At 39.7% G+C, this 26,132-nt stretch overlaps 1 protein-coding gene across 1 annotated transcript in view; it reads left to right on the top strand.

Annotated features, from left to right (window-relative positions):
- Mcad (Medium-chain acyl-CoA dehydrogenase) overlaps positions 1-25,443 on the top strand; it is a 38,718-nt gene extending 13,275 nt beyond the window's left edge. The window contains exons 4-10 of the mRNA XM_070091800.1: positions 5,180-5,326; positions 13,604-13,684; positions 16,625-16,779; positions 17,424-17,593; positions 17,976-18,133; positions 20,611-20,781; positions 23,262-25,443. Of these exons, the coding sequence (XP_069947901.1) occupies positions 5,180-5,326; positions 13,604-13,684; positions 16,625-16,779; positions 17,424-17,593; positions 17,976-18,133; positions 20,611-20,781; positions 23,262-23,414 (1,035 nt within the window). The 3' untranslated portion in view covers positions 23,415-25,443. The remainder of the gene's footprint in view (positions 1-5,179; positions 5,327-13,603; positions 13,685-16,624; positions 16,780-17,423; positions 17,594-17,975; positions 18,134-20,610; positions 20,782-23,261) is intronic.
- The last annotated feature ends 689 nt before the right edge of the window (positions 25,444-26,132 follow it).

The raw sequence follows: 26,132 nt of genomic DNA, 5'->3' as shown, positions 1-26,132 counted from the left end.
CTGTACCTCTCATTCCTTTATGACTTCCCTAAAGTGTTTCACAACATTGTCAGTGTACAGGTTGCCAACACGGCTTGCAATAGCTGTGTGAGGGTGATTTTCATCCATGAAGGTTTGCACTTCAAGCCACTTTGCACAGATTTCCTTAATCTTTGTAGTAGGCAACTTCTTCAATTTCTCTCTCCCCTCCTCTGAACCAGTTTCCTCAGGTCTGGCCTCTTGCTCTTGAAGTTGATCTATCAGCTCATCAGTGGTTAGTTCTTCATTGTCCTCCTCCACCAACTCTTCCACATCCTCCCCACTAACCTCCAACCCCAAGGACTTTCCCAATGCTACAATGGATTCCTCAACTGGCATAATCCTCTCAGGGTTAGCCTCAAACCCTTCAAAATCCCTTTTGTCTACACATTCTGGCCACAGTTTCTTCCAAGCAGAGTTCAAGGTCTTCTTAGTCACTCCCTCCCAAGCCTTACCTATAAGGTTTACACAATTGAGGATATTAAAGTGCTCTCTCCAAAACTCTCTTAGAGTCAGTTGAGTTTCTGAGGTCACTACAAAGCACCTTTCAAACAGAGCTTTTGTGTACAGTTTTTTGAAGTTTGCAATAACCTGCTGGTCCATGGGCTGCAGGAGAGGAGTGGTATTAGGAGGCAAAAACTTCACCTTAATGAAGCTCATGTCCCCATAAAGTCGCTCTGCCACGTCTGTAGGATGACCAGGGGCATTGTCTAACACCAGGAGGCACTCGAGTTCTAATTTCTTTTCAGTTAGGTAATCTTTCACATTGGGGGCAAATGCATGGTGTAACCAGTTATAGAAAAAGTCCCTAGTGACCCATGCCTTACTGTTTGCCCTCCACAGCACACACAAATTATCAAATTATCCTTGAGGACATTCTTTTGCCTGAACGCTCTGGGAGTTTCAGAGTGGTACACTAATAAAGGCTTAACTTTGCAATCACCACTAGCATTGGCACACATCAACAAAGTAAGCCTGTCTTTCATAGGCTTATGTCCTGGGAGTGCCTTTTCCTCCTGAGTAATGTAGGTCCTGCTTGGCATTTTCTTCCAAAACAGGCCTGTTTCATCACAATTAAACACTTGTTCAGGTTTCAGTCCTTCACTGTCTATGTACTCCTTGAATTCATGCACACATTTTTCAGCCGCTTTGTGGTCCGAACTGGCAGCCTCACCATGCCTTATCACACTATGTATGCCACTACGCTTCTTAAATCTCTCAAACCAACCTTTGCTGGCCTTAAATTCACTCACATCATCACTAGTTGCAGGCATTTTTTTAATTAAATCCTGATGCAACTTCCTAGCCTTTTCACATATGATCGCTTGAGAGACGCTATCTCCTGCTAGCTGTTTTTCATTTATCCACACCAATAAGAGTCTCTCAACATCTTCCATCACTTGCGATCTTTGTTTCGAAAACACAGTTAAACCTTTGGCAAGAACAGCTTCCTTGATTGCCTTTCTGGTGCCCACAATAGTAGCGATGGTTGATTGGGGTTTCTTGTACAACCTGACCAGGTCGGCAATACGCACTCCACTTTCATACTTATCAATGATCTCTTTCTTCATTTCTATTGGAATTCTCACCCTTATTGGTGTAGGGTTGGCACTAGAAGCTTTCTTGGGACCCATGGTCACTTATTTTCCAGAAACAGCACCGAAAACACTGTAATAATACGAAATATTCCGATTGTATGCTTGGATGTTACCGCGGAGGCTGGCTGGTAAACAATGGCACGGGCGGCACATGTGAGGCTGGCTGAGGGCGCACATTGGACGCTTCTCGAACGAAAATCGGTGAGCGGGTTTTTAAGCGGTATGCGCGGCAAAATTTTTGCGATTAAAGCAAGCGGTATGCGGATTAATCGCTATGTGATGCCATCGTTATGTGGGGGTCCACTGTACATAATGAGAAAAAAACTCCGACCGAGCTTTTGGTTTGAAACGCCGAATTTGAGGTGTATTTTCGTATGGTATTTATGGTTGTATTCTCCTTTTCTTGATCTCATTTGATAGAATGGAATATATATTACAGAAAGAGAGATGATTTTGATTTGTTTCACGATGAAAAGTACTTTGAAATTGAGCTCATAGTAGCGGAAATGTTTAATCTTTGCCGATGATCAAGAGTAAACGAATGATGTCACCATCCAATACGTGTCCAGCTGGCCAGTCTAATACGCAGTCATGAATGGGTTGACATTATTTGTACAATTATTTCAATGCAGTAGTCTGCATAACAGTAAATCTTCCATGGATGAGCAGGATGATCATGTCTGTCACAGCTGCTTAACATTATGACAATTACGGAGGCATTGGAAGATGACCAAAACGCAGATGTGATTTACACAGATTTTGCAAAGGCGTTTGACAAATGCGATCATTGAGTGATAACGCACAAAATGAAGGCCATGGGCATTACGGGGAAGGTAGGCAGATGGATTTTAATTTTCCTAACACATGGAACACAAAAAGTAGTAGTGAACAGGGCAAGATCCAGCATCAGCGAGGTCAAAAGCTCAGTGCCCCAAGGCACTGTCCTGGCACCTCTGCTATTTCTCATCCTCATAGCAGACATAGACAGAAATACCCGGCACACTTTTGTATTATCATTTGCAGATGACGCTAAATAAGCATGAAAGTCAGTATGGTAGAGGACACTGAAAAAGTACAGGAAAACATAACGGGTTTCCAGTGGGCAGTGGAGAACATGAAGTTCATTGGTGATAACTTCCAACTGCTTAGATACGGAAAGAATGAAGAACTCAAAAGGAGCACTATATGCAGAACTCAAGAGGGTCACCAAATAGAACGTAAGGAACACATAAAAGACCTAGGAATAATTATGTCGGTGGACCTTTCTTTTAAAGACCATAACAAGACAAAGATCATGACAGCCAGGAAGATGACGGGGTGGGTATTGAGAACTTTCAAAACAAGGGAAATAATGCCGATGGTGACACTCTTCAGATTGCTAGTGCTCCCTCTCTTAGAATATTGCTCATTGCTGATGGCCCCATTCAAGGCAGAAGAAACATCTGAGCTGGAACAAATACGGAGATCGTTTACGGCTCACATTGAGCCTGTAAAGCACCTAAACTACGGGGAATGCCTGCAAGTCTTGAACATGTATTCATTGGAGCGGAGGAGAGAGAGGTACATGATAATATATATCTGGAAGGTACCCGAGGGCTTGGTCCCAAATCTGCACACTGTCATAACATACTGGAGTGAGAGATATGGGAGGAAGTGTAAAATAAACCCAGTGAGGAGCAGGGGTGAGGTGGGGACAATAAGGGAACACTGTATCAACATTCAGGGTCCCAGACTATTTAACATCTTACCAGAAGTTATCAGAAACATGGCTGGAACCAGTGTAGAACCCTTCAAGAGGAAATTGGACAAGTATCTTCACCAGGTGCCAGATCAACCAGGCTGTGATGGATATGTGGGGCAGCGGGCCTCCAGCAGCAACAGCCTGGTTGACCCGGCAAGCACCAGACAAGCCTGGCCCACGGCCGGGTTCAGAGAGTAGATAAACTCTCGAAACTCTTCAAAGGTATATCAAAGGCCTGGACCCTATTTTGAAATTGGTATCTTTTGAAATTTGTGTGCAATTGGCCAAATTGCCAATTTCTGACCACTCTTTTGCGTAGCTGAAATTGGTAAATGGGCGGTTTCTTGTACTCAGTCAATAGAACAAATGGAGTTCTAGTGAAATAGCTATGAGTGGTCGACTGGAACAATGGAATTGGCCAAAAATAGGGCTCGAAGTGGGTGAAATCACTGATGCGTATATAACACCGAGACTGCAAAAACTTCACTAGAGTGCAATTCTGTAAGTTTCCATCAAATTTCATACTTTTCGTGTCATTACCATCTGGAAAAGATTCTCTACTATTTCACGAGATTTTTTTTTGTTTTTCTTTAAATTCTTCGACACTGAAAGAAAGTTTGTGAGCAGGGGTCTCGACAGTGAAAGGGTTAAGGAGGTTAACAAGTGAGAGGGAAAAGGAAATCATTAAAAAGAAAGGATGAAAATGTAGCTAGGTGATAGAAATCTCTGGGAGATATAGTATTTTACCTTTTAAATACAAGTTGCCCATTGATACAGACTTTTTTTTATCTTATAACTGATGATTACCATGTTTTTGATCCAGTTTTATGTTACGGTAAGCTCTCTTATACAGCTCCTCTATATACTGTGATTTTTTTTTATGTCATTGATGAAATGCATCCCAAATTGACAGCATATGTTATGGTAACTTTTCCATGTGCATTTTTATTTTGAGTACTTTTTCAGTTGCATTTTCAAAAAATAGCACCATGGAGGAGGCCTGGTCACAGACCGGGCCATGGGGGCGTTGACCCCCGGAACTCTCTCCAGGTTAATAAACTCCAGGTAATGTAGAGAAGCTTTATGAGAAAGCAACTTTACTGTATCTTCATATTAACATTATTATTTTAATCATTGGAGCTTTGTTGCTTAAATTAATTATTATATTTAATAATCTTATCTTGAGCAACTTAATTATGGTAAACATCATTGAAATTATTTAGCTTTAACCATACTGTGGCAAGTACTTTTATATTCTAGTTTTGGTCTACCCAAAATGCTCTGATTAATCATGAGCTCTTCCAAATGTATGATACAAATGTCACCTAATTTTGTAATAATTATGTACCGTATTTTCCGACATATAAGGCGCCTTTATTCCCACAAAAAGTTTGGTAAACCGCCCTGCGCTTATATGGTCAAGGCCGAGGGTAGACTTTGTTTTACACTGTCTCATAAAGTAAGAGGGTAATTAGCCCTTGAGTGTGTTTACTGATTTAGCATTATGATACTTCTGTAGTGTGCCTTGTATGCTGGAAAATACGGTATGTCTAGCCCTTTCTTCAGAGTACAGACACTGCCCTTCCCACCTCCAGGACTCAAGTCTGTACTCTGTTTTCCTGAATTCCTTCATAAACACTATCTTGCTCACACTCCAACATCATGTCCATTAGAAACCACTTGTTTCCATTCACACCTACCTTAACACACACAAGCCTGCTGCATGCTAAAGTCCCTAAAATTTAAAACCTCTTTTACTCTCTCCTCTCTCTAACTATTCCTTAGAATTTTGGTTCACAGTCTTTTGTTTTTATATTAACAGTCATGGGAGTTGGGTCTTATGAATCCACACATCCCTGTTGATGTTGGTGGCATGGGATTAGGAACATTTGATGGTTGCCTCATCACTGAGGAGATTGCTTATGCCTGCTCTGGAATACAAACTGCAATGGAAGCCAACAATTTAGGGGTAAGTAATCTTATATTATTTTTTTTCAACAAACTGGTCGTATCTCACCAAGGCAGGGTGGCCAAAAAGAAAAACAAAAGTTTCTCTTTTTAAATTTAGTAATTTATACAGGAGAAGGGGTTACTAGCCCCTTGCTCCTGACATTTTAGTCGCCTCTTACAACATGCATGGCTTACGGAGGAAGAATTCTGTTCCACTTCCCCATGGGGATAAGAGGAAATAAACAAGAACAAGAACTAGAAAGAAAATAACAGGAAACCCAGAGAGATGTGTGTGTGTGTATATATATGCTTGTACATGTATGTGTAGTGTGACCTAAGTGTAAGTAGAAGTACCAAGACGTACCTGAAATCTTGCATGTTTATGAGTCAGAAAAATGGACACCAGCAATCCTACCATCATGTAAAACAATTACAGGCTTTCGTTTTACACTCACTTGGCAGGACGGTAGTACCTCCCTGGGTGGCTGCTGTCTACCAACCTACTACCTATAATTATTATTTTTATCATTTTTATTTTATTTTTATTTTTATTTTTATTATTTTTATTTTTATTTTAATTATTTTTATTTTATTTTTTCAATGAACCAGCCATATCCCACCGAGGCAGGGTGACCTAAAAAGAAAAACAAAAGTTTTCCTTTTTCTTTCAACAAGCTGGCCGCATCCGACTGAGACAGGGTGACCCAAAAAGAGAAATGAAAGTTTTCCTTTTTCTTTCAACAAGCTGGCCGTCTCCCACCGAGGCAGGGTGACCCAAAAAAGAAAGAAAATCCCCAAAAAGAAAATACTTTCATCATCATTCAAACACTTTCGCCTCACTCACACATAATCACTATTTTTGCAGAGGTGCTCAGAACACAACAGTTTAGAAGCATATACGTATAAAGATACACAACACATCCCTCCAAACTGCTAATATCCCGAAATCCCTCCTTTAGAGTGCAGGCATTGTACTTCCCATTTCCAGGACTCATGTCCGGCTATATAAAAATAACTGGTTTCCCTGAATCCCTTCACTAAATATTACCCTGCTCACACTCCAACAGATTGTCAGGTCCCAAATACCATTTGTCTCCATTCACTCCTATCTAACACGCTCAAGCACGCTTGCTGGAAGTCCAAACCCCTCACCCACAACATCACCTTTACTCCCTCCCTCCAACCTTTTCGAGGACAACCCCTACCCCGCCTTCCTTCCCCTACATATTTATACACTCTCCATGTCATTCTACTTTGATCCATTCTCTCTAAATGACCAAACCACCTCAACAAACCCTCTTCAGCCCTCTGACTAATACTTTTATTAACTCCACACCTTCTCCTAATTTCCACACTCCGAATTTTCTGCATAATATTTACACCACACATTGCCCTTAGACAGGACATCTCCACTGCCTCCAACCGCCTCCTCGCTGCAGCATTTACAACCCAAGCTTCACATCCATATAAGAGTGTTGGTACTACTATACTTTCATACATTCCTTCTTTGCCTCCATAGATAAATTTTTTTGCCTCCACATATACCTCAATGTACCACTCACCTTTTTTTCTTCATCAATTCTATGATTAACCTTCTTCTTCTTCTTTCAACACACCGGCCGTATCCCACCGAGGCGGGGTGGCCCAAAAGGAAAAACGAAAGTTTCTCCTTTTACATTTAGTAATATATACAGGAGAAGAGGTTACTAGCCCCTTGCTCCCGGCATTTTAGTCGCCTCTTACAACACGCATGGCTTACGGAGGAAGAATTCTGTTCCACTTCCCCATGGAGATAAGAGGAAATAAACAAGAATAAGAACTAGAAAGAAAATAGAAGAAAACCCAGAGGGGTGTGTATATATGTGCTTGTACATGTATGTGTAGTGTGACCTAAGTGTAAGTAGAAGTAGCAAGACGTACCTGAAATCTTGCATGTTCATGAGACAGAAAAAAGGACACCAGCAATCCTACCATCATGTAAAACAATTACAGGCTTTCATTTTACACTCACTTGGCAGGACGGTAGTACCTCCCTGGGCGGTTGCTGTCTACCAACCTACTACCTATATGATTAACCTTATCCTTCATAAATCCATCCGCTGACACGTCAACTCCCAAATATCTGACAACATTCACTTCTTCCATACTCCTCCTCCCCAATTTGATATCCAATTTTTCTTTATCTAAATCATTTGATACTCTCATCACCTTACTCTTTTCTATGTTCACTTTCAACTTTCTACCTTTACACACACTCCCAAATTTGTCCACTAAACTTTGGAATTTTTCTTTAGAATCTCCCATAAGCACAGTATCATCAGCAAAAAGTAACTGTGTCACTTCCCATTTCGTATTTAATTCCCCATAATTTAATCCCACCCCTCTCCCAAACACCCTAGCATTTTCTTCTTTTACAACCCCATCTATAAATATATTAAACAACCATGGTGACATTACACATCCCTGTCTAAGACCTACTTTTACCGGGAAATAGTCTCCCTCTCTTCTACACACCCTAACCTGAGCCTCACTATCCTCATAAAAACTCTTTACAGCATTTAGTAATTTACCACCTATTCCATATACAGTGGACCCCCGCATAACGATCACCTCCCAATGCGACCAATTATGTACGTGTATTTATGTAAGTGCGTTTGTACGTGTATGTTTGGGGGTCTGAAATGGACTAATCTACTTCACAATATTCCTTATGGGAACAAATTCGGTCAGTACTGGCACCTGAACATACTTCTGGAATGAAAAAATATCGTTAATCGGGGGTCCACTGTACTTGCAACATCTGCCACATTGCTCCTCTATCCATATGCCTTTTCTAAATCCATAAATGCAATAAAAACTTCCCTACCTTTATCTAAATACTGCTCACATATGTGCTTCAATGTAAACACTTGATCTACACATACCCTGCCCACTCTAAAATCTCCTTGCTCATCCGCAATTCTACATTCTGTCTTACATCTAATTCTTTCAATAATAACCCTACCATACACTTTTCCTGGTATACTCAGTAAACTTATTCCTCCTCTATAATTTTTACAATCTCTTTTGGCCCCCTTCCCTTTATATAAAGGGACTCTACACATGTGTCTAAATTATCAAAGAAAACTCAGATGAGTGTGTGTAAATAAACGTGTACATGTATGTTTAGTGTGACCTAAGTGTAAGAAGAAGTAGCAAGACGTACTTGTATCCTTGCATATTTATTAGACAGACAAAAGACACCAGCAATCCTACCATCATGTAAAACAATTACAGGCTTTCGTTTTACACTCACTTGGCAGGATGGTAGTGCCTCCCTGGGTGGTTGCTGTCTACCAACCTACTACCTACTAACACAATTTAAAGAATAATAAGAGTTCACTCAAATTAGAGATGTATATAAAGACAGTGTTTTGAACCATCCCTTATCATTATCACTACAACTTGTTTCAGTTCAGGATGTATTAAAACATGGTCTAAACTGTCAGTAACACTATAAAACAAAAATCCTGTAGTTACAGTATTTCAAAATTACTAATCAAGAGGATATCACCCATCCTGGGAACTGCTGTTCTATGATGTCAGCAGGTCCCTCTCTAACCTCACAGTTCCACTACTACTACCACCTCTACCCACGCGTCACTTCACCTGACTCCTGCCACTATATATATATGCGTTTTCTTAGTTTTCTCTTTATTAGGACTGAAGAAGCCACTCGTGGCAAAACGTTTCCTTTAATAAATGTCCTGAACTGTACATAAGTGTCTTTTTCCACATCTTGTCGGTATCACCATACCATTTCCTCAACATTGGAGGAGTTGGTAGAATCGCTGAATCACTAAAGAAGGAACCCTCTACCACCATCACTACGACCTTCAACCACTATTACAACTGTTACTACCATCACTACTACCTTCTACCACCATCAACCACTATCACAACTGCTTCCACTCTATCACCACCACCACCACCTTTATATTTTTCTACAAATTTTTTCATAAATTATGTTTCTCACATTCTTTACCAAAGGACAGGCACTAGAAGCTTTTTTTGGAGCCATGGTAGCTTATTTAGCACTTGCAAACACTAAAATCAATGGAATATTATGAAATATTTCGTGGGAGTAAGTGAGGGGACCATCGCACACTGGTAAACAATGGCACACTGGCTGAGAAGGCAGGCCCAGGCGGCTCAGAGCGTGAGTACGTGTCCCGGACGAAGGACGATTAGCGAGTTAATGGACCATTTGCGAGCCAATGTTTAGACGAAATAACGGGACTATTTCCGAAATGGACGACTTTCAGGCCGGACAATTATTGAGGGACCACTGTATAGGCGTATCAAAAGAGGGGATGGGCAGTTAAGAAATCAATATATTCAATTAAAGAGGGAAATAAAGAAAGTAATAAGAAAAGCAAAAAGGGATTATGAGGCTAAGGTCGCAAGGGATTCAAAGACTAACCGAAAAGGGTTCTTTCAGATATACAGAAGTAAGATTATGACAAGATTGGCCCACTTAAGAGTAACTCTGGTCAGATCACTGACATTGATAAGGATATGTGTGAAATTCTCAATACCTACTTCCTCTTAGTTTTCACCCAGGAAAATACTAGCGATATTCCTGAAATAATAGATTATGTAGAACAAGATGATAATAAACTATGCACAATTGCGGTAACTAGTGACATGGTCCTCGGACAAATAGAGAAACTAAAACCTAACAAATCCCCAGGTCCTGATGAACTGTTTGCAAGGGTGTTAAAGGAATGTAAAGAGGAACTTAGCATACCTTTGGCTAATCTTTTTAACATATCACTACAAACTGGCATAGTGCCTGATAAGTGGAAAATGGCAAATGTAATACGTATTTACAAGGCAGGTGACAGGTCCTTGGCTTCGAACTATAGACCAATAAGCTTTACCTCCATAGTGAGAAAATTTATGGAATCAATAATCGCCGAAGCAATTCGTAGCCTTCTTGATAGGCACAGATTGATTAATGAATCTCAACAAGGTTTTACAATGGGGCATTCCTGTCTTACGAATTTACTAATTTTTTTCATTAAGGTGTTTGAGGAGGTAGTTCATGGTAATGAATATGATATTGTGTATATGGACTTCAGTGAGGCTTTCGATAGAGTTCCACACCAGAGGCTATTGAGGAAACTTAAGGCACACGGAATAGGAGGAGAAATTTTTTCCTGGGTAGAGGCATGGCTGACAAATAGGCAGCAGAGAGTTTGCATAAATGGGGAGAAATCAGAATGGGGGCACGTCACAAGCGGTGTTCCTCAGGGGTCAGTGTTGGACCCGTTGTTGTTCACAATTTACATAAACGACATAGATGAGGGAATAAATAGCGACATAAGCAAATTTGCTGATGACACCAAAATAGGCCGTCCAATTCATTCTAATGAGGACACTAGAGCACTCTAGGATGATTTGAATAGACTGATGCAATGGTCGAAGAAGTGGCAGATGCAGTTTAATATTGACAAATGCAAAGTTCTAAATGTTGGACAGTTAAATAACCGTGCCACATATAAACTAAATAATGTAGATCTTAATACTACTGATTGCGAAAAGGATTTAGGAGTTCTGGTTAGCAGTAATCTAAAACCAAGACATTAGTGTTTGCAATAAAGCTAACAAAATTCTTGACTTCATATCTAGAAGTATAAATAATAGAAGTCCTCAGGTTGTTCTTTAACTCTATATATCCTTGGTTAGGCCTCATTTAGACTATGCTGCTCAGTTCTGGTCACCATATTACAGAATGGATATAAATGCTCTGGAAAACATGCAGAGGAGGATGACAAAGATGATCTCATGTATCAGAAATCTTCCCTATGAGGATAGACTGAGGGCCCTGAATCTGCACTCTCTAGAAAGGCGTAGAATTAAGGGGGATATGATCGAGGTGTATAAATGGAAAACAGGAATAAATAAAGGGGATGTAAATAGCGTGCTGAAAATTTCCAGCCAAGATAGGACTCGTTGTGCAAGACTGGTACATATACAATACCGACAAGATGAAAGTTAAGACACTTGTGCAACATGTGGTTATCTTTATTGTAGACGTTTTGCCATCCAGTGGCTTTATTAATACAGATTCTTGGACATAATTAGAAAACAGAAGAACTGTATACAAAAGATGAGGTAATCAGTCCCTCAGCCTTGGAGGTGGTGTTTACAGCACCGTGGTTGTAGAGATTCTGAAGCACAGGTAAGGAGACTGGCGCTTATATAGGCGTCAGTGAATAGGGACGTGTAGCAGACGAGGGCATAGTCACTTGTAGGCGGAATCCCCCAGTGGAAGTAGGTCCTACCCATATTGATGGGTCAGTTGTAGAAGCCGTGAAGGAGGTCATGTAGATGGCCTCTGAACCAAGATTCCATGATGTTGCAGTGCCTGACAAGTTGTGCAAGACTGGTATACATAACCGACAAGATGAAAGTTGTGCAAGACTGGTATACCAGTCTTGCACAACTTGTCAGGCACTGCAACATCGTGGAATCTTGGTTCAGAGGACATCTAAACGACCTTCTTCACGGCTTCTACAACTGACCCATCAATTTAGGTAGGACCTACTTCCACTGGGGGATTCCGCCTACCAGTGACTATGCCCTCGTCTGCTACATGTCCCTATTCACTGATGCCTATATAAGCGCCAGTCTCCTTACCTGTGCTTCAGAATCTCTACAACCACGGTGCTGTAAACACCACCTCCAAGGCTGAGGGACTGATTACCTCATCTTTTGTATATAGTTCTTCTGTTTTCTAATTATGTCCAAGAATCTGTATTGATAAAGCCACTGGATGGCGAAACGTCTACAATAAAGATAACCCCATGTTGCAGAAGTGTCTTAACTTTCATCAAGACAGGATTCGCAACAATGGTTTCAAGTTGGAAAAATTCAGATTCAGGAAGGATATAGGAAAGCACTGGTTTGGTAATAGAGTTGTGGATGAGTGGAACAAACTCCTGAGTACAGTTATTCAGGCTAAAACGTTGTGTAGTTTTAAAAATAGGTTAGATAAATACACGAGTGGGTGTTTGTGGGTGTGAGTTGGACCTGGCTAGCTTGTGCTGCTGGGTCTGGTGCCGTGCTCCTTCCTTGAGTGGAGGTGACCAGACTGGGTGGGTCATTGGGCTAATCCGGGGGGGGGGGGGAGGGCATTGGGCTAATCCTGGGGGGGGGGATGGCATGGACCTGCTCTGCATGGGTCAGTAGGCCTGTTGCAGTGTTCCTTCTTTCTTATGTTCTTATATATGTACCTCACTCACATAGCCGAGCTTACTTCAAACCATAGCCTTATAAAAATTAAAATGGTCTCGATCTGCCTCCCACTTAGTGCCAGAGATCCGGTGCTTAAGCACAATGTGGCATGCACAGGAGAGGTGGAGGGCCATTATATGCTTCCTCCATGTCAAGAGTGGGGCATCCAGGGTGACACCCAGCCGTCAGTGAGACGAGACCAGTGGGATTGGTGCCTGACCAAATGAAACAGATGGAAGAGAAGAGACGCATCTAGTCAAGTACATGTATATGAGCCAAGACTTAGCCACACTGACCTCCAAACCCCAAGTGGCAGCCCATGACATTACACACTGTAGGGCATTCTGGAGTTTTTCCTGTGCTGCCAGCAGGGAATCTTTATTCTGGAAACGTTTCACTTACGCCAATATTGATGGAATGAATACATTGACTCCTGGCTGTAAATGTGTTTCAGGCCATAAACACTTAATTATACATAATCGGAATCTTTAATGCTCTTTATGAACCATGCTGATCACATACAGCAACCATAAATCACATGTACAGAATTACCAGAAGAAATACTTCATTTCATAATAGCAAATTTGCACATAGAGTAAAGGAAATTTGTACATGAGGAATAACTATTATTACTCAACAATCTTTTAAAAGTTCTTTCTGCTGTTCACTTTCTCTTCACACTTGCAAGCATAAGAAAAAGCATGAAGATTTTGATTAATTATGACTGTGTAAACAGGGAGTTTAATTGGGTTTTTGACAATGAGTTAGGTCACAAGGAGGAGGAAGATGGTATTACTGAAACTCCAAACATCTGGAGTGGCTGTAGACAAAAATAGGGTGCCAGCACTCAGTAGTTGGGTAAATGCTCATAGGTAGTACCTTGATGACTTTCTATTTAGAGCAGAGTTAACAGTATTCAGGATTAAATATGTCTTAATATGCAGTGTATATTTTTAAACTTATTTAAAGATTCCTATTTTTTTTATGTTTTCTTAGACAATTCTTTATCTTGCAGCAAATGCCCGTGATCCTTGCGGGCAATGCAGATCAGAAGAAAAAGTACCTGGGACGTTTGACAGAAGAACCTCTCATATGTGTAAGTTTTTCTTTCATTCTCGTTTCTTTGATTCTGTATCCTATTTCTCATTGCTGTTTTAGGCTCGTGTATCATTTGGACAAACTATTAGGAGTGTGTGTGTGGGTGGGAGTGTGTGTGGATGTGAGAGTGTGTGTGGATGTGAGAGTGTGTGTGGATGTGAGAGTGTGTGTGGATGTGGGAGTGTGTGTGGATGTGGGAGTGTGTGTGGATGTGGGAGTGTGTGTGGATGTGGGAGTGTGTGTGGATGTGGGAGTGTGTGTGGATGTGGGAGTGTGTGTGGATGTGGGAGTGTGTGTGGATATGGGTGTGTGTGGATGTGGGTGTGTGTGGGTGTGTGTAGGTGTGTGTGGGTGTGTGTAGGTGTGTGTGGATGTGTAGGTGTGTGTGGATGTGTAGGTGTGTGTGGATGTGTAGGTGTGTGTGGATGTGTAGGTGTGTGTGGATGTGTAGGTGTGTGTGGATGTGTAGTTGTGTGTGGATGTGTAGGTGTGTGTGTGTGTGTGTGTGTGTGTGTGTGTGTGTGTGTGTGTGTGTGTGTGTGTGTGTGTGTGTGTGTGTGTGTGTGTGTGTACTTGCCTATTTGTGGTTGCATGGGTTGTCATAGCTCCTGGCCCAGCCTCTTCACTGATCATTACTGGGTCACTCTCTCCCTGCTCCATGAGCTGTATCAAACCTTGTCTTAAAACTATGTATGGTCCCTGCCTCCAGTACATTACTTTCCCGACTATTCCACTTCCTGACAATTCTGTGACTGAAGAAATACTTCCTAACATCCCATTGACTCATCTGAGTTTTTAACTTCTAATTGTAACCTCTTGTTTCTTTGTCCCATCTCTGGAACATCCTGTCTTTGTCCACCTTGTCAATTCCTTGCAGTATTTTATATGTTGTCATCATGTCTCCCCTGACCCTCCTGTCCTCCAGTGTTATCAGGCCGATTTCCCTTATCTCTGGGACTAGTCTTGTTGCAAACCTTTGCACTTTCTCTAATTTCTTGATGTGCTTGACCAGGTGTGGGTTTCAAACTGGTGCTGCATACTCCAATATGGGCCTGACATACATAGTGTACAGAATCTTGAACAATTCTTTGCTGTGGTATCAGAACGCTATTCTTAGGTTTTCCAGGTGCTCATATGCTGCAGCAGTTATCTGGTTGTTGTGCACATCAGGAGATGTGCTTGGTATTATACTCATCACAAGATTTTTTTACTTGAGTGATGTTTGCAGTCTTTGGACACCTAGACTCTACTCTGTCTGTGGTCTTCTTTACCATTCCCCGATCTTCATGACTTTGCATTTGTGTGTGTGTGTGTGTGTGTGTGTTTGTTTGTTTGTTTGTTTGTACTCGCCTATTTGTGGTTGCATGGGTCGAGACAGCTCCTGGCCCTACCTCTTCACTGGTCACTACTAGGTCCTCTCTCTCCCTGCTCCATGAGCTTTATAATATCTCGTCTTAAAACTATGGTCCCTGCCTCCACTACATCACTTGCCAGACTGTTCCACTTCCTGGCAACTCTATGACTAAAGAAGTACTTCCTAACATCTCTCAGACTCATCTGAGTCTTCAACTTCCAGTTGTGACCTCTTGTTTCTGTGTTCCATCTCTAGAACATCCTGTCTTGTGTGTGTGTGTTGGGGGAGGGAGGGGGATTTCCAAATCAAGTGACCCAGTCAGGTTCGTTAATTTGAGGGTTTACTACCGTATTATCCTTCTATAAATAGAATACTCCTAGGTAGTAGGTTGGTAGACAGCAACCGCCCAGGGAAGTACTACCGTCCTGCCAAGCGAGTGTAAAACGAAAGCCTGTAATTGTTTTACATAATGGTAGGATTGCTGGTGTCCTTTTTTCTGTCTCATAAACATGCAAGATTTCAGGTACGTCTTGCTACTTCTACTTACACTTAGGTCACACTACACATACATGTACAAGCATATATTCAATTAAATTCAAAGTTTATTCTCTATAAGGATTACAATGTTGAATTTACAGAATTCGGTTATTGTGTGGTTTACATGTAGTTAAATAATGATTACAGAGTGTACCACTAGAACACCTAGCATGGCTAGGCATTTCGGGCAGACTTAGTTTAGTTCTTTATTTTAAAATATTACAAATTATGAGGTAAGTTGGTATTATGGCTAAGTGACTAAATACTAGTTTGTGAGTTTAGCAATGTGAATGCTTTTGTTTTGGCATGGTACATAGTTTCAGTATTGGAGTATCATAGGATTCATTATTTTAAGATTGAGATTAATATTTCTGTTTATGGTCAAATGGGTGAGTGAGTGTAAGTGTGAACCTCCAGGTGGTATTCATGTAGTTAGTTGATGGGGTGTATCAGGGAGATAAGATGTTTTCTAATGGTAGTTTTGAAGGTGATGAATGTGTCTGCAGTTCTAGAGTTCTCAGGTAGGGTGTTCCAGATTTTAGGGCCTTTGACATACATTGAATTTTTGTAAAGGTTTAGTCGGACACGGGGAATGTCGTAGAGATGTTTGTGTCTGGTGTTATGCCTGTGGGTTCTGTCACAACTATCAAGAAAGCATTTTAGGTCAAGGTTGATATTGGAGTTTAAGGTCCTGTAGATGTAAATTGCACAGTAGTAAGTGTGGATGTGGGTTTTCTGCTATTTTCTTTCTAGTTCTTGTTCTTGTTTATTTCCTCTTATCTCCATGGGGAAGTGGAACGGAATCCTTCCTCCGTAAGCCATGCGTGTTATAAGAGGCGATTAAAATGCCGGGAGCAAGGGGCTAGTAACCCCTTCTCCTGTATATATTACTAAATGTAAAAGGAGAAACTTTTGTTTTTCCTTTTGGGCCACCCTGCCTCGGTGGGATATGGCTGGTGTGTTGAAAGGAGAAGAAATAGAATACTTGAAGTTTCAGCTAATATGTTTATAGTTAGTGGGAATTGTATATTGATAAAACAATTTCAGGCATATGGTGTAACAGAGCCTGGTGCTGGGTCAGATGTATCTGGCATTCGAACTCGAGCTGAGAGAAAAGGTGATGAATATGTCATCAATGGCCAGAAGATGTGGATCACTAATGGCGGAGTTGCCAGTTGGTACTTCCTTCTAGCTCGCACAAAGTAAGATATATGTATCAATTATGCTTCTTGTCTTATTAAGCATTTTGCCTTAAGTATATTAAATCTAATTTGTAATTACAAAAAAAAATGATACTATGACATATCAATAAGATACATCATTACATGCTTGTTGCTGAGATGAGAAAAGTGTCATTTATTTTGTTTTGTGCAACTGTGTTAGCGCTGTTTAAATATTCTTTAATAATGATAGATTAGTCTGAATCAGACACTCCTTGAAGCAGCTTCAAGAGTCATCAAATTATTGTATGCTTGAGTTGACCAGATCCCAACTAACCTGCACATTTGAGATTGTTTTTCAGGTGACTTTTCTTCAGTCCTTGACTATTATCCAGTTGCAATTTATCAGTGGTCCACAATAGATCAAAATGTCATCTAAAGATTTAAGTCCTATTTGTGGGTTACTTGTTGATTATATGCTTTACAAAAATCCCAAAGTTTACAACTGTATTTTTTTATTAATTTTTATACAGTACATGCTAAAAATTCTTATTGACCTTATTTATATATATATTATCTACAGTTTAAGGCTTATTCTATATTTACTATTATTACTATACAATATAAAACTATCCACAGTGATAGTAATCAGCACCTAAAAACAATATTTCCTTATTTTTACACAGCTCAGACCCAAATTGTCCATCTTCTAAAGCTTTTACTGGTTTCATTGTTGATGGCGACTCCCCCGGTTTGACTAAAGGACGCAAAGAAATAAACATGGGTCAGCGTTGTGCTAACACCAGTGGCTTTACGCTTGAAGATGTGGTTGTTCCCAAGGAAAACGTTCTCTTGGGTAATGCTTAGTATAATAAACATTAGTTATAAAGCATGGATTATTTTGAGATGTACATTACTTTTTGGGATATTTTCAGTCTAGAGTAACATCTAAACCATCATATCTGCATGCCTCTGGCAAGAGGCAAGACAGTGATAGTGTGAATAATGGTGAAAGTGTTTCTTTTGTGGGTCATCCTGCCTCAGCGTCTTAAAAAAATTACTGTACAGTGCATAGGCTCGTGTGTCACAAAAATTCTCTATATACAGTACCTCTAAAATCCAAGAAAATTTTGTACAGCATTAACTTACTATGGCATAATATTACAGTTTTGGGAAAATTTTGCTTCAGTACTTGTAATAACGTACAGTAAATGATTTATAATAATGGAATATTTTAGGTGAGGGTGAGGGGTTCAAGATTGCAATGGGAGCTTTTGACCACACTCGACCTCCTGTGGCTGCTGGAGCTGTGGGGCTGTCTCAGCGAGCTCTGGATGAAGCTACCAAATATTCACTGGAAAGGAAGACCTTTGGAACTCAAATTGCCAATCATCAGGTAAGTAGGCAGTCCTGCCTGAAGCTAATTTTTTTGCTTTGTTTTGTTGCTTTTCGCAGGATCTGTACAGTGTTAATGAGTGTAGCCCCATCCCTTCCTCTAGCAGAATTTAAAACATGTATATTATTGAGAAAGTTTCATCCTCAGCCTTATGGAACATTAAAAAATAGGTATTATTATTATTATAATCAAGGGGAAGCGCTAAACCCGGAGGATTATACAGCGCCTGGGGGGGGGGGGATGTGGAAGGCATTCAGGCTTAATTCGGGGAACTGGAGCACAGATCCAATTCCCTAAATCAAGAGCCCCTCACCAACATCAAGGAACCTTCCTTGAGGGGTAAAAAATAGGTAGAACTACACTAACCTTACTACATATACTATCACTGTCAATACAGTGTTTCCTGTAATCTCTTTTGTAAATGATAACTCATTATTTTGTATTTGATCATTAGTTGCCATTAATAAAAAGTCAAATATAGTAGCATTATGATAGTCCTGATCATACGCATTTAAGGTTTTTTTCACTGCTGTTATCAGTGGCGTGTATTATTAAGTAAGGTAAACATTACTTTTTTTTTCCCTTGTAAAAATTTCTTCCCTACGAAGCTGAATTGACTGTTCATTTAACTCTTCCTTTAATTGTATAGAGCAATTTTGCTATATACTTCCCCTTTTTTTTTTTGATATTTTTTTTTCTTTTTTAGCACTGGCCATCTCCCACCGAGGCAGAGTGACCCAAAAAAGTAAAAAACTTTCACCATCATTCACACATACACACTGTCTTTGCAAAGTGCTAAACCCACTAGGATCATACAGTACTGCTTTTGTTAAATAAATCCATGAACTGTTAATAATCATACTCAAACTACCTAAAAGATGAACAGTGTTTTTTAACTCGACAGCTGACATTGGTTAAGGCGGGGTGACTCAAGAAGAAAACACATTCATGTAAATGTTATCATGAGTATCAAATGATACTAGAATCTGAGGTTGTAAAATTTGAGCCATTGATTTTTTTCGTGTCTTTTTTTTTTTTCAAAATCTTTGTTCATAACCCAAGTACATTTCAGCATGGCATTCAAGTGCAAGTCATGTAGACCATTTCCCAGCATTGCAAAGATATGATATTCACCATATTGCTAATAATGATGGAAAAAATATTCAATTTAGTGCCACAAGCTTACATGACTATTTTTGGAAAGTTATTTATCATTTCCACCAACCATTAGGATAAAAATACTCAGTATATATGGCATGCCTTGATTTCTAGAGTAGCAATGAAGTTCATGGATTTTTGTTCATTTTTTTTTTTATTATTGTATGCAGCAACTTCTGGCAATGTAATCACAGTTTCTCGACATTTCAAGAAAATGTGTCGCACGACCTTAAGTGTAGAAAGAAAAAAAAATAATACCACAGGAGATAATCAGAATTTCAATTTTTACAGTGGATAGTATTATTATTATAATAAAAAAGAAGCGCTAAGCCACAAGGGCTATACAGCGCTGCAGGGTAGGGAAGGAAGCGAGGGTATTGGATGGCAGAAGAGAGGAGGGATGATCAGCAGGTTACAGAAAACAGCGGGGCAGGTGATAGTACGGGGGTAGAGGGTAGCAAGAGATTGAAGTAGAAAGGGCTGAAGGTATCAGAATTTGTGAAGTAAGTCAGTTGTTGTCAAAAAGTCAATGAGAGAGTCCGGATGAAAGGTGGGTCCATCAGCGAGAAGGGAAGGTAAAGAGAGAGCAGCGGAGCGAAGACGACGACAGAGGTAAATTCTGCGTGCTCGTTGATAAAGTGGGCAGTCCAACAGAATGTGGCTGACTGATAATGGAGCTTGGCAATTCTCACAGAGAGGAGCAAGACGCCTCTCCATGAGATATCCATGAGTAAGACGAGTATGGCCAATGCGAAGACGGGAGAGAGTAGTCTCCCAACCTCGACACTGGTGATAAGAAGACGGCCAGTAACCTATACTCGGTTTAATAGATTGAAGTTTGTTGCCGAGCATAGTAGACCAACGTTGTTGCCAACGGGTGTGAAGGTGGGAAGATACAGTGGACAGTAAAAAATTCTGCATCTCAAGATTTTTCATTTAAAGTTTAACACACAAATTTAAAAGAAATTATCTATTTTTATTTTCAGTAACTAAGACAACAAGGTATAAAAAGAACTTATGAGTGGATATAGTATGAAGTATTACCCTTATGGGTTTAGCACTTAGCTATGATTATAATGCAGTAGTGCTACTAGGGAAGGACTCAACATCTGTGCTTTCATGAAAAGTGTTTTTAGAACACCAGCTTTTTTTTATTTGATTATACTTTTCATTTTTGTTTGGATACACAAATACTGTGTTATGAGGCCTTTTTTTCCATAGAATTTTGAGTTTACTCTTACTATCCACGTTGCCACACATGGAAAGAGTACCTTTTAAGTAATGTATCATGAAATACGAAGTCTCATTTTTATTTTCAGGCTATTTCATTCATGCTGGCAGAGATGGCGATGGAAACTGAGCTGGGCCGCTTGGCTTGGATGAGAGCAGCCTGGGAGGTTGATCAAGGTCGCCGCAACACCTACTTTGCATCCATTGCCAAGGGTTTTGCTGGAGATGCTGCTAACAGAGCTGCTGCTAATGCTGTTCAGGTAAAGGAAATGTAATTAATGACTATATTTTTTTTTTCAACACATCAGCTTCCCACTGAAGCAGGGTGACCCAAAAAGAAAGAAAACACTTTCATCTTCATTCAACACTTTCACTCACACATAATCACTGTCTTTGCAGAGGCACACAGATACAACAGATTAGATGTCCCTCCAAACTCCCAGTATCCTAAACTCCTCCTTTAAAGTGCAGGCATTGTACTTCCCATTTCCAGGACTCGAGTCTGGTTAACTGGTTTCGCTGAATCCCTTCATAAAATATTACCTTGCTCACACTCCAACAGCTCGTCAGGTTCCAAGAACCATTAGTCTCCATTCACTCCTATCTAACACGCTCACTCACTCTTGTTGGAAGTCCAAGCCCCTTGACCACAAAACCTCCTTTACCCCCTCCCTCCAGTCTTTTTGGGGACAACCCCTACCCCACCTTCCTTCCCCAATAGATTTATACTCTCTCCAGGTCATTCTACTTTGTTCCATTGTCTCTAAATGACCAAACCACCTCAACAGCCCCTCTTCAGCCCTCTGACTAAAACTTTTAGTAACTCTCTGCATAATATTTACACCACACATTTCCCATAGACACGACATTTCCACTGCCTCCAGCCACCTCCTCACTGCAGCATTTACAACCCAAGCTTCACACCCATATAAGAATGTTGGTACCCCTATACTTTCAAGCATTCCCTTCTTTGCCTCCATAGATAACATTCTTTGTCTCCACAGATGCCTCAAGTCACCACTCACCTTTTTTCCTTCATCATTTCTATGATTTACCTCATCCCTCATAAACCCATCTGCTGATAAATCAACTTCCAAATTCTGAAAACATTCACTTCCTTCATACTCCCTCCAATGTAATAACAAATTTTTCTTTGTCTAAAGCGTTTGATACCCTCATCACCTTAGTCTTGTCTATATTCACTTAAAACTTTCTACCTTTACACACCCTCCCAAACTTGTCCACTAACCTTTGCAACTTTTCTTAAGAATCCACCAAAAGCACAGTATCATCAGCAAAAAGTAACTGTGTCAACTTGTTTTGTATTTGATTCCCCATAATTTAATCCTACCTCTCTCCCCAACACCCTAGCATTTACTTCTTTTACAACCATGGTGACGTTACACATCCTAACCCGAGTCTGACTTCCTTCATGAAAACTCCACAGCATTTAGTGACTTATTACCTATTCCATACACTTGCAACATCTGCCACATTGCTCCCCTATCTGCTCTTACTATATGCTTTTTCTAATTTCATAAATGCAATGAAAACTTCCTTACCTTTGTCTAAATACTGTTCACATATATGCTTTAGTGTAGAGACCTGATCTACACATTCCTTGCTCATCTGCAAGCCTGCTCTGTCTTACCTCTAACTCTTTCAATAATAACCCTGCTATGCACTTTACCTGGTATACTCAGTAAACTTATTCCCCTATAATTTTACAATCTCTCTTGTCCCCCTTCCCTTTATATAAAGGAATTATACACACACTCTGCCAATCCCTAGGTACCTTCCCCTCTCATACATTTATTTAACAAAAATACCAATCACTCCAACACTATATCTTCCCTTGCTTTTAACATTTCTGTCATGATCCCATCAGTTCCAGCTGCTTTAACCCCTTTCATTTTACGTAATGCTTCACCCGCATCCCGCTCTTCTTCCCTCCAAAAAGTTGTTATACCTCTCTGGCCAGTACATGAAATAACTGCCTCCCTTTCTTCGACATTTAAAAGGCCCTCATAATATTCCTGCCATCTGCCCAATACCTCCAGCTCCCTATCTACTGACTCCCCTACTCTGTTTTTGACTGACAAATCCATTTGTTCCCTAGGCTTTCTTAACTTGTTTATCTCACTCCAAAATTTTTTCTTATTCTTAGAAAAATTTCTTGACAGTGCCTCTCCCACTCTAAGTAATGTTAACAAGTTCTATGAGCAATTTTGGCGTTTTGTTTTGTCCACAGAACTGTCTCCTAAAGTGGATATTTCTCAGATTATGGCCTACAATGTGGATGAACATTGGCTGATTTATTGGGTTAGGTTTTTACTCCCAATTTAAACCACTGGAGATTCACCACATTGTTGTTTAAGATATAAATATTTCTTTTTTGCGTCACCCTGCGTCGGTGGGAAATGGCCGATGTGTTAAACAAAAAATTGTCAGTTTTTTATATCACCAACATGCTTGCACGATTATTATGTACAGTACTGTACATTTGATTCTTGTACAATATTTATCTTCTGACCTGAAAACTTATAATTTCTTTGCGCTAAACCCATAAGGCTTGGACATGCTGAAGATGAAATATGTGAAGGTTAGAGGTATGCAGAAGGCAGAGTTAGCACTGGCTTATCATAGGTTCAAACCACCAAGTTATTTGCCATAAGATTTTTTTTGCAGCATACAATACAATGAATTAATTTGCCTTGTTGAAAATGTTTATTTACTGCAGATATTTGGTGGCAATGGATTCAACACTGAGTATCCAGTTGAGAAGTTAATGCGAGATGCCAAGATCTACCAGATATATGAAGGCACAGCACAAATTCAGCGTCTCATTATTGCTCGTGAGCATCTCTCACGAGCTAAGATGGGACTGTTGTAAATAGTGGAACTTGAGGTGCAGGATTTCAGCTACACAATGCTGTGTAACCAGTCAGAGACATATTACATTGCTGATCCACTCTAAAATAGCCTCTTGGTGAATTATTGAAACTGTATGGTACAAATTATAGGGAAGCTATATGACCCTTGTGGGTTTAGCACTTAAGTTTTGAGTGTAACAATTATAAGGAAACACTAAACCTGTAGGGGTCATACAGCACTTGTACCATACAAGAATGAGTTTAAAACTTGGCAAATTATAGCTCTTAAATTGACAGCAGCTTTGAGTTCAGTGTACACCTTTTCATTTTTTATATTGCCCCTTATCAAATATGGAGGTATACTCCACCCCCCCTTCCCCTAACTTGGAGCAATTATTTTTTCTTTGTGGCCTGAATATGGTTAGGCAAAATTGAGTTTTGTGACTTTGTTCAAACATGTTTACCTAGTTTAGTGGTACCTATTTAAGCTCTAAACCTGTACTGGTTATACATTGTTTAAAGGTGAAGAAGAGAATAATTATGATTGTAAAGTATCACCAACATTGTACATTTGCCAAGTCATCAGTTATGGCATTGGTTTTTAATCAACACCAAGTGTACACTTCAGTGCTGAATGGGGGAGGTGGATTTTCACTTTCCTGAGAGATAGAACACAAAGGATAGTAAACAGAGCAAAACCCAGCATTAAGTGGGTATAAAGGGCTCATACAGATAAAAATGCTTGTCATGATTTTGTATCATTTGCAGATTACACCAAAATAGCAAGGAAGTCACCTCTGTAGAAGTCCCTAAAAACAATTGCAGGAAGATATATGCAGGGTTTTCCAGTGGGCAGTGGAAAACATGACATTCAATTGTAATATGTTCCAGCTGCTTGGGTAATAGAAAAGAAAAGGGAAGAGCTCAAGAGGGATACATGTAAACCCATGAGGATCATCAAGTAGAATGAAAGGAATATGTGAAGACCTGGGAGTAATTATGTCAGCTGGCTTTTCAGAAATACAAGGTAAATGCCATGACAGCCAGGAAAATGATAGGGGTAGATAATGAGAACTTTCAAAAATAAAATTGTGCACATTTGACACTTAAATTTACTTGTGCTCTTGTTCAATGACAATGTCTCCGTTCAGAGCTTGAACACATACAAAGACTACTCATGTACAGCTTGAAAGAAGCCAATAAATGTCTTTGCTGGAGCAGAGGAGATGCGTGGTAATATGTACATGGAAGTACTTGAATGCTTGATTCCAAATCTGTACACTGCCATAAAATAATGGTGATAAATGGGAGGAAGTGTAAAATAAGCCCATTGATGGGTAGGCATGCCTTGGGCACAATAACATTATATCAACATCCTTGGTCCCAGACTGTTCAACATCTTACAAGAAGATAGAAGCACTGCTGGGACAGCTGTTGAAATCTTTGAGAGAGAAAAAATAACCAAGCTATAATGTATATATGGGCCAGCAGCAACAGCCTGGTTGACCAGACAAGCCTGGTCTAGGGCTGGGCTCTGGCAGCAGAAAAACTCAAAACCCAAATGTATATTGGATGTATTTCATGCAGTGCCAATGATGAATATAATGCTACTGCATAATGCAACTAGTATGGTCTTAGTTATTCACTCTCCCAGTTTTTCCTAGAATTATTGCAAATATAAATTGAGAAGACAACAAATTTGAGTGACACGTTTTAAAAAAAAAAAAAAAAAAAAGTGCAATAAGTGGCTCCAGCCCTTGGTATGTTACAACCTCTACCATCTCAACAAGATGGAAATTTATTTTGTATTGTGCACAAAAGAGATGAGTATATTTTTATATATTAAAATTGCTGTCTTATGAGGAGTTATATACAAAATACATTTATGAGAAGCAGTATACTGTAGTTTAAACATTGGTGTATAAAAATGGTTTGTAATAGACATTGGCAGCCTCACTGGTATATGCTGCTAAGAACAGGTATCAGAATCTGAAAATTAGAAGGGCAATGTTACTTAAGTAAAGATTAATAAAATTTTATATCAGTTTACATTATTTATATTGGTCAAAATTTGAAATTACAGCTATTAAAACTATTACTTAAGAGGAATATGGCTATAGAACTATCTGCTGCTTCAATTAATCAAATTATAAAACATGACCAGCTATCAGAACCACGATCGTCTTTATCTTGTACATCACCACTCGTACACCCTTTATCTTCCCTCCTCGCTGGTGGCCCACCTTTGACACAGACTCTTTTACAGCAACAAGTTTATTACACAAACTTAGATTATACTTCCTTTAGCACTCCTCGCAATGCTTAATAACTGTACCTGTCTCTGATAAATTATTATTATTATAATCAAAAAGAAGCGCTAAGCCACAAGGACTATACAGCTGTCTCTGATAAAGCATATTAAACCTTTAGTATACTCTTCCTTACCCTCGTGGGTTTGGTGCTTGGTTTTGATAATAATCCTACCTTGGTGGGATACAGCCATATGGAAAAAAAAAAAAAAATTTATATCCAGAGTTTCAGTAATAGTCAAGATAGATTTTCTCTAGGCTTCTGTAAAAATATTGCTTCGCTTTGGATATATACATAATAGTTTTAATACTTTTTCCAAGTATCAATGCAATAAGTACTATATTTATATAGATTTGTTGAAATGTATTAATAAAAAAAAATAAAGAAAAAAGGTATAATTCTTCCCTGATATAATTCTTTAGTTATTA

Source organism: Cherax quadricarinatus, chromosome 37 (genome assembly GCF_038502225.1).
Source record: "Cherax quadricarinatus isolate ZL_2023a chromosome 37, ASM3850222v1, whole genome shotgun sequence".
In the NCBI taxonomy this organism is placed as follows: domain Eukaryota; kingdom Metazoa; phylum Arthropoda; class Malacostraca; order Decapoda; family Parastacidae; genus Cherax; species Cherax quadricarinatus.
Note: the sequence above shows the minus strand (reverse complement) of the source record. Positions and strands in the feature narration are given on the sequence as shown.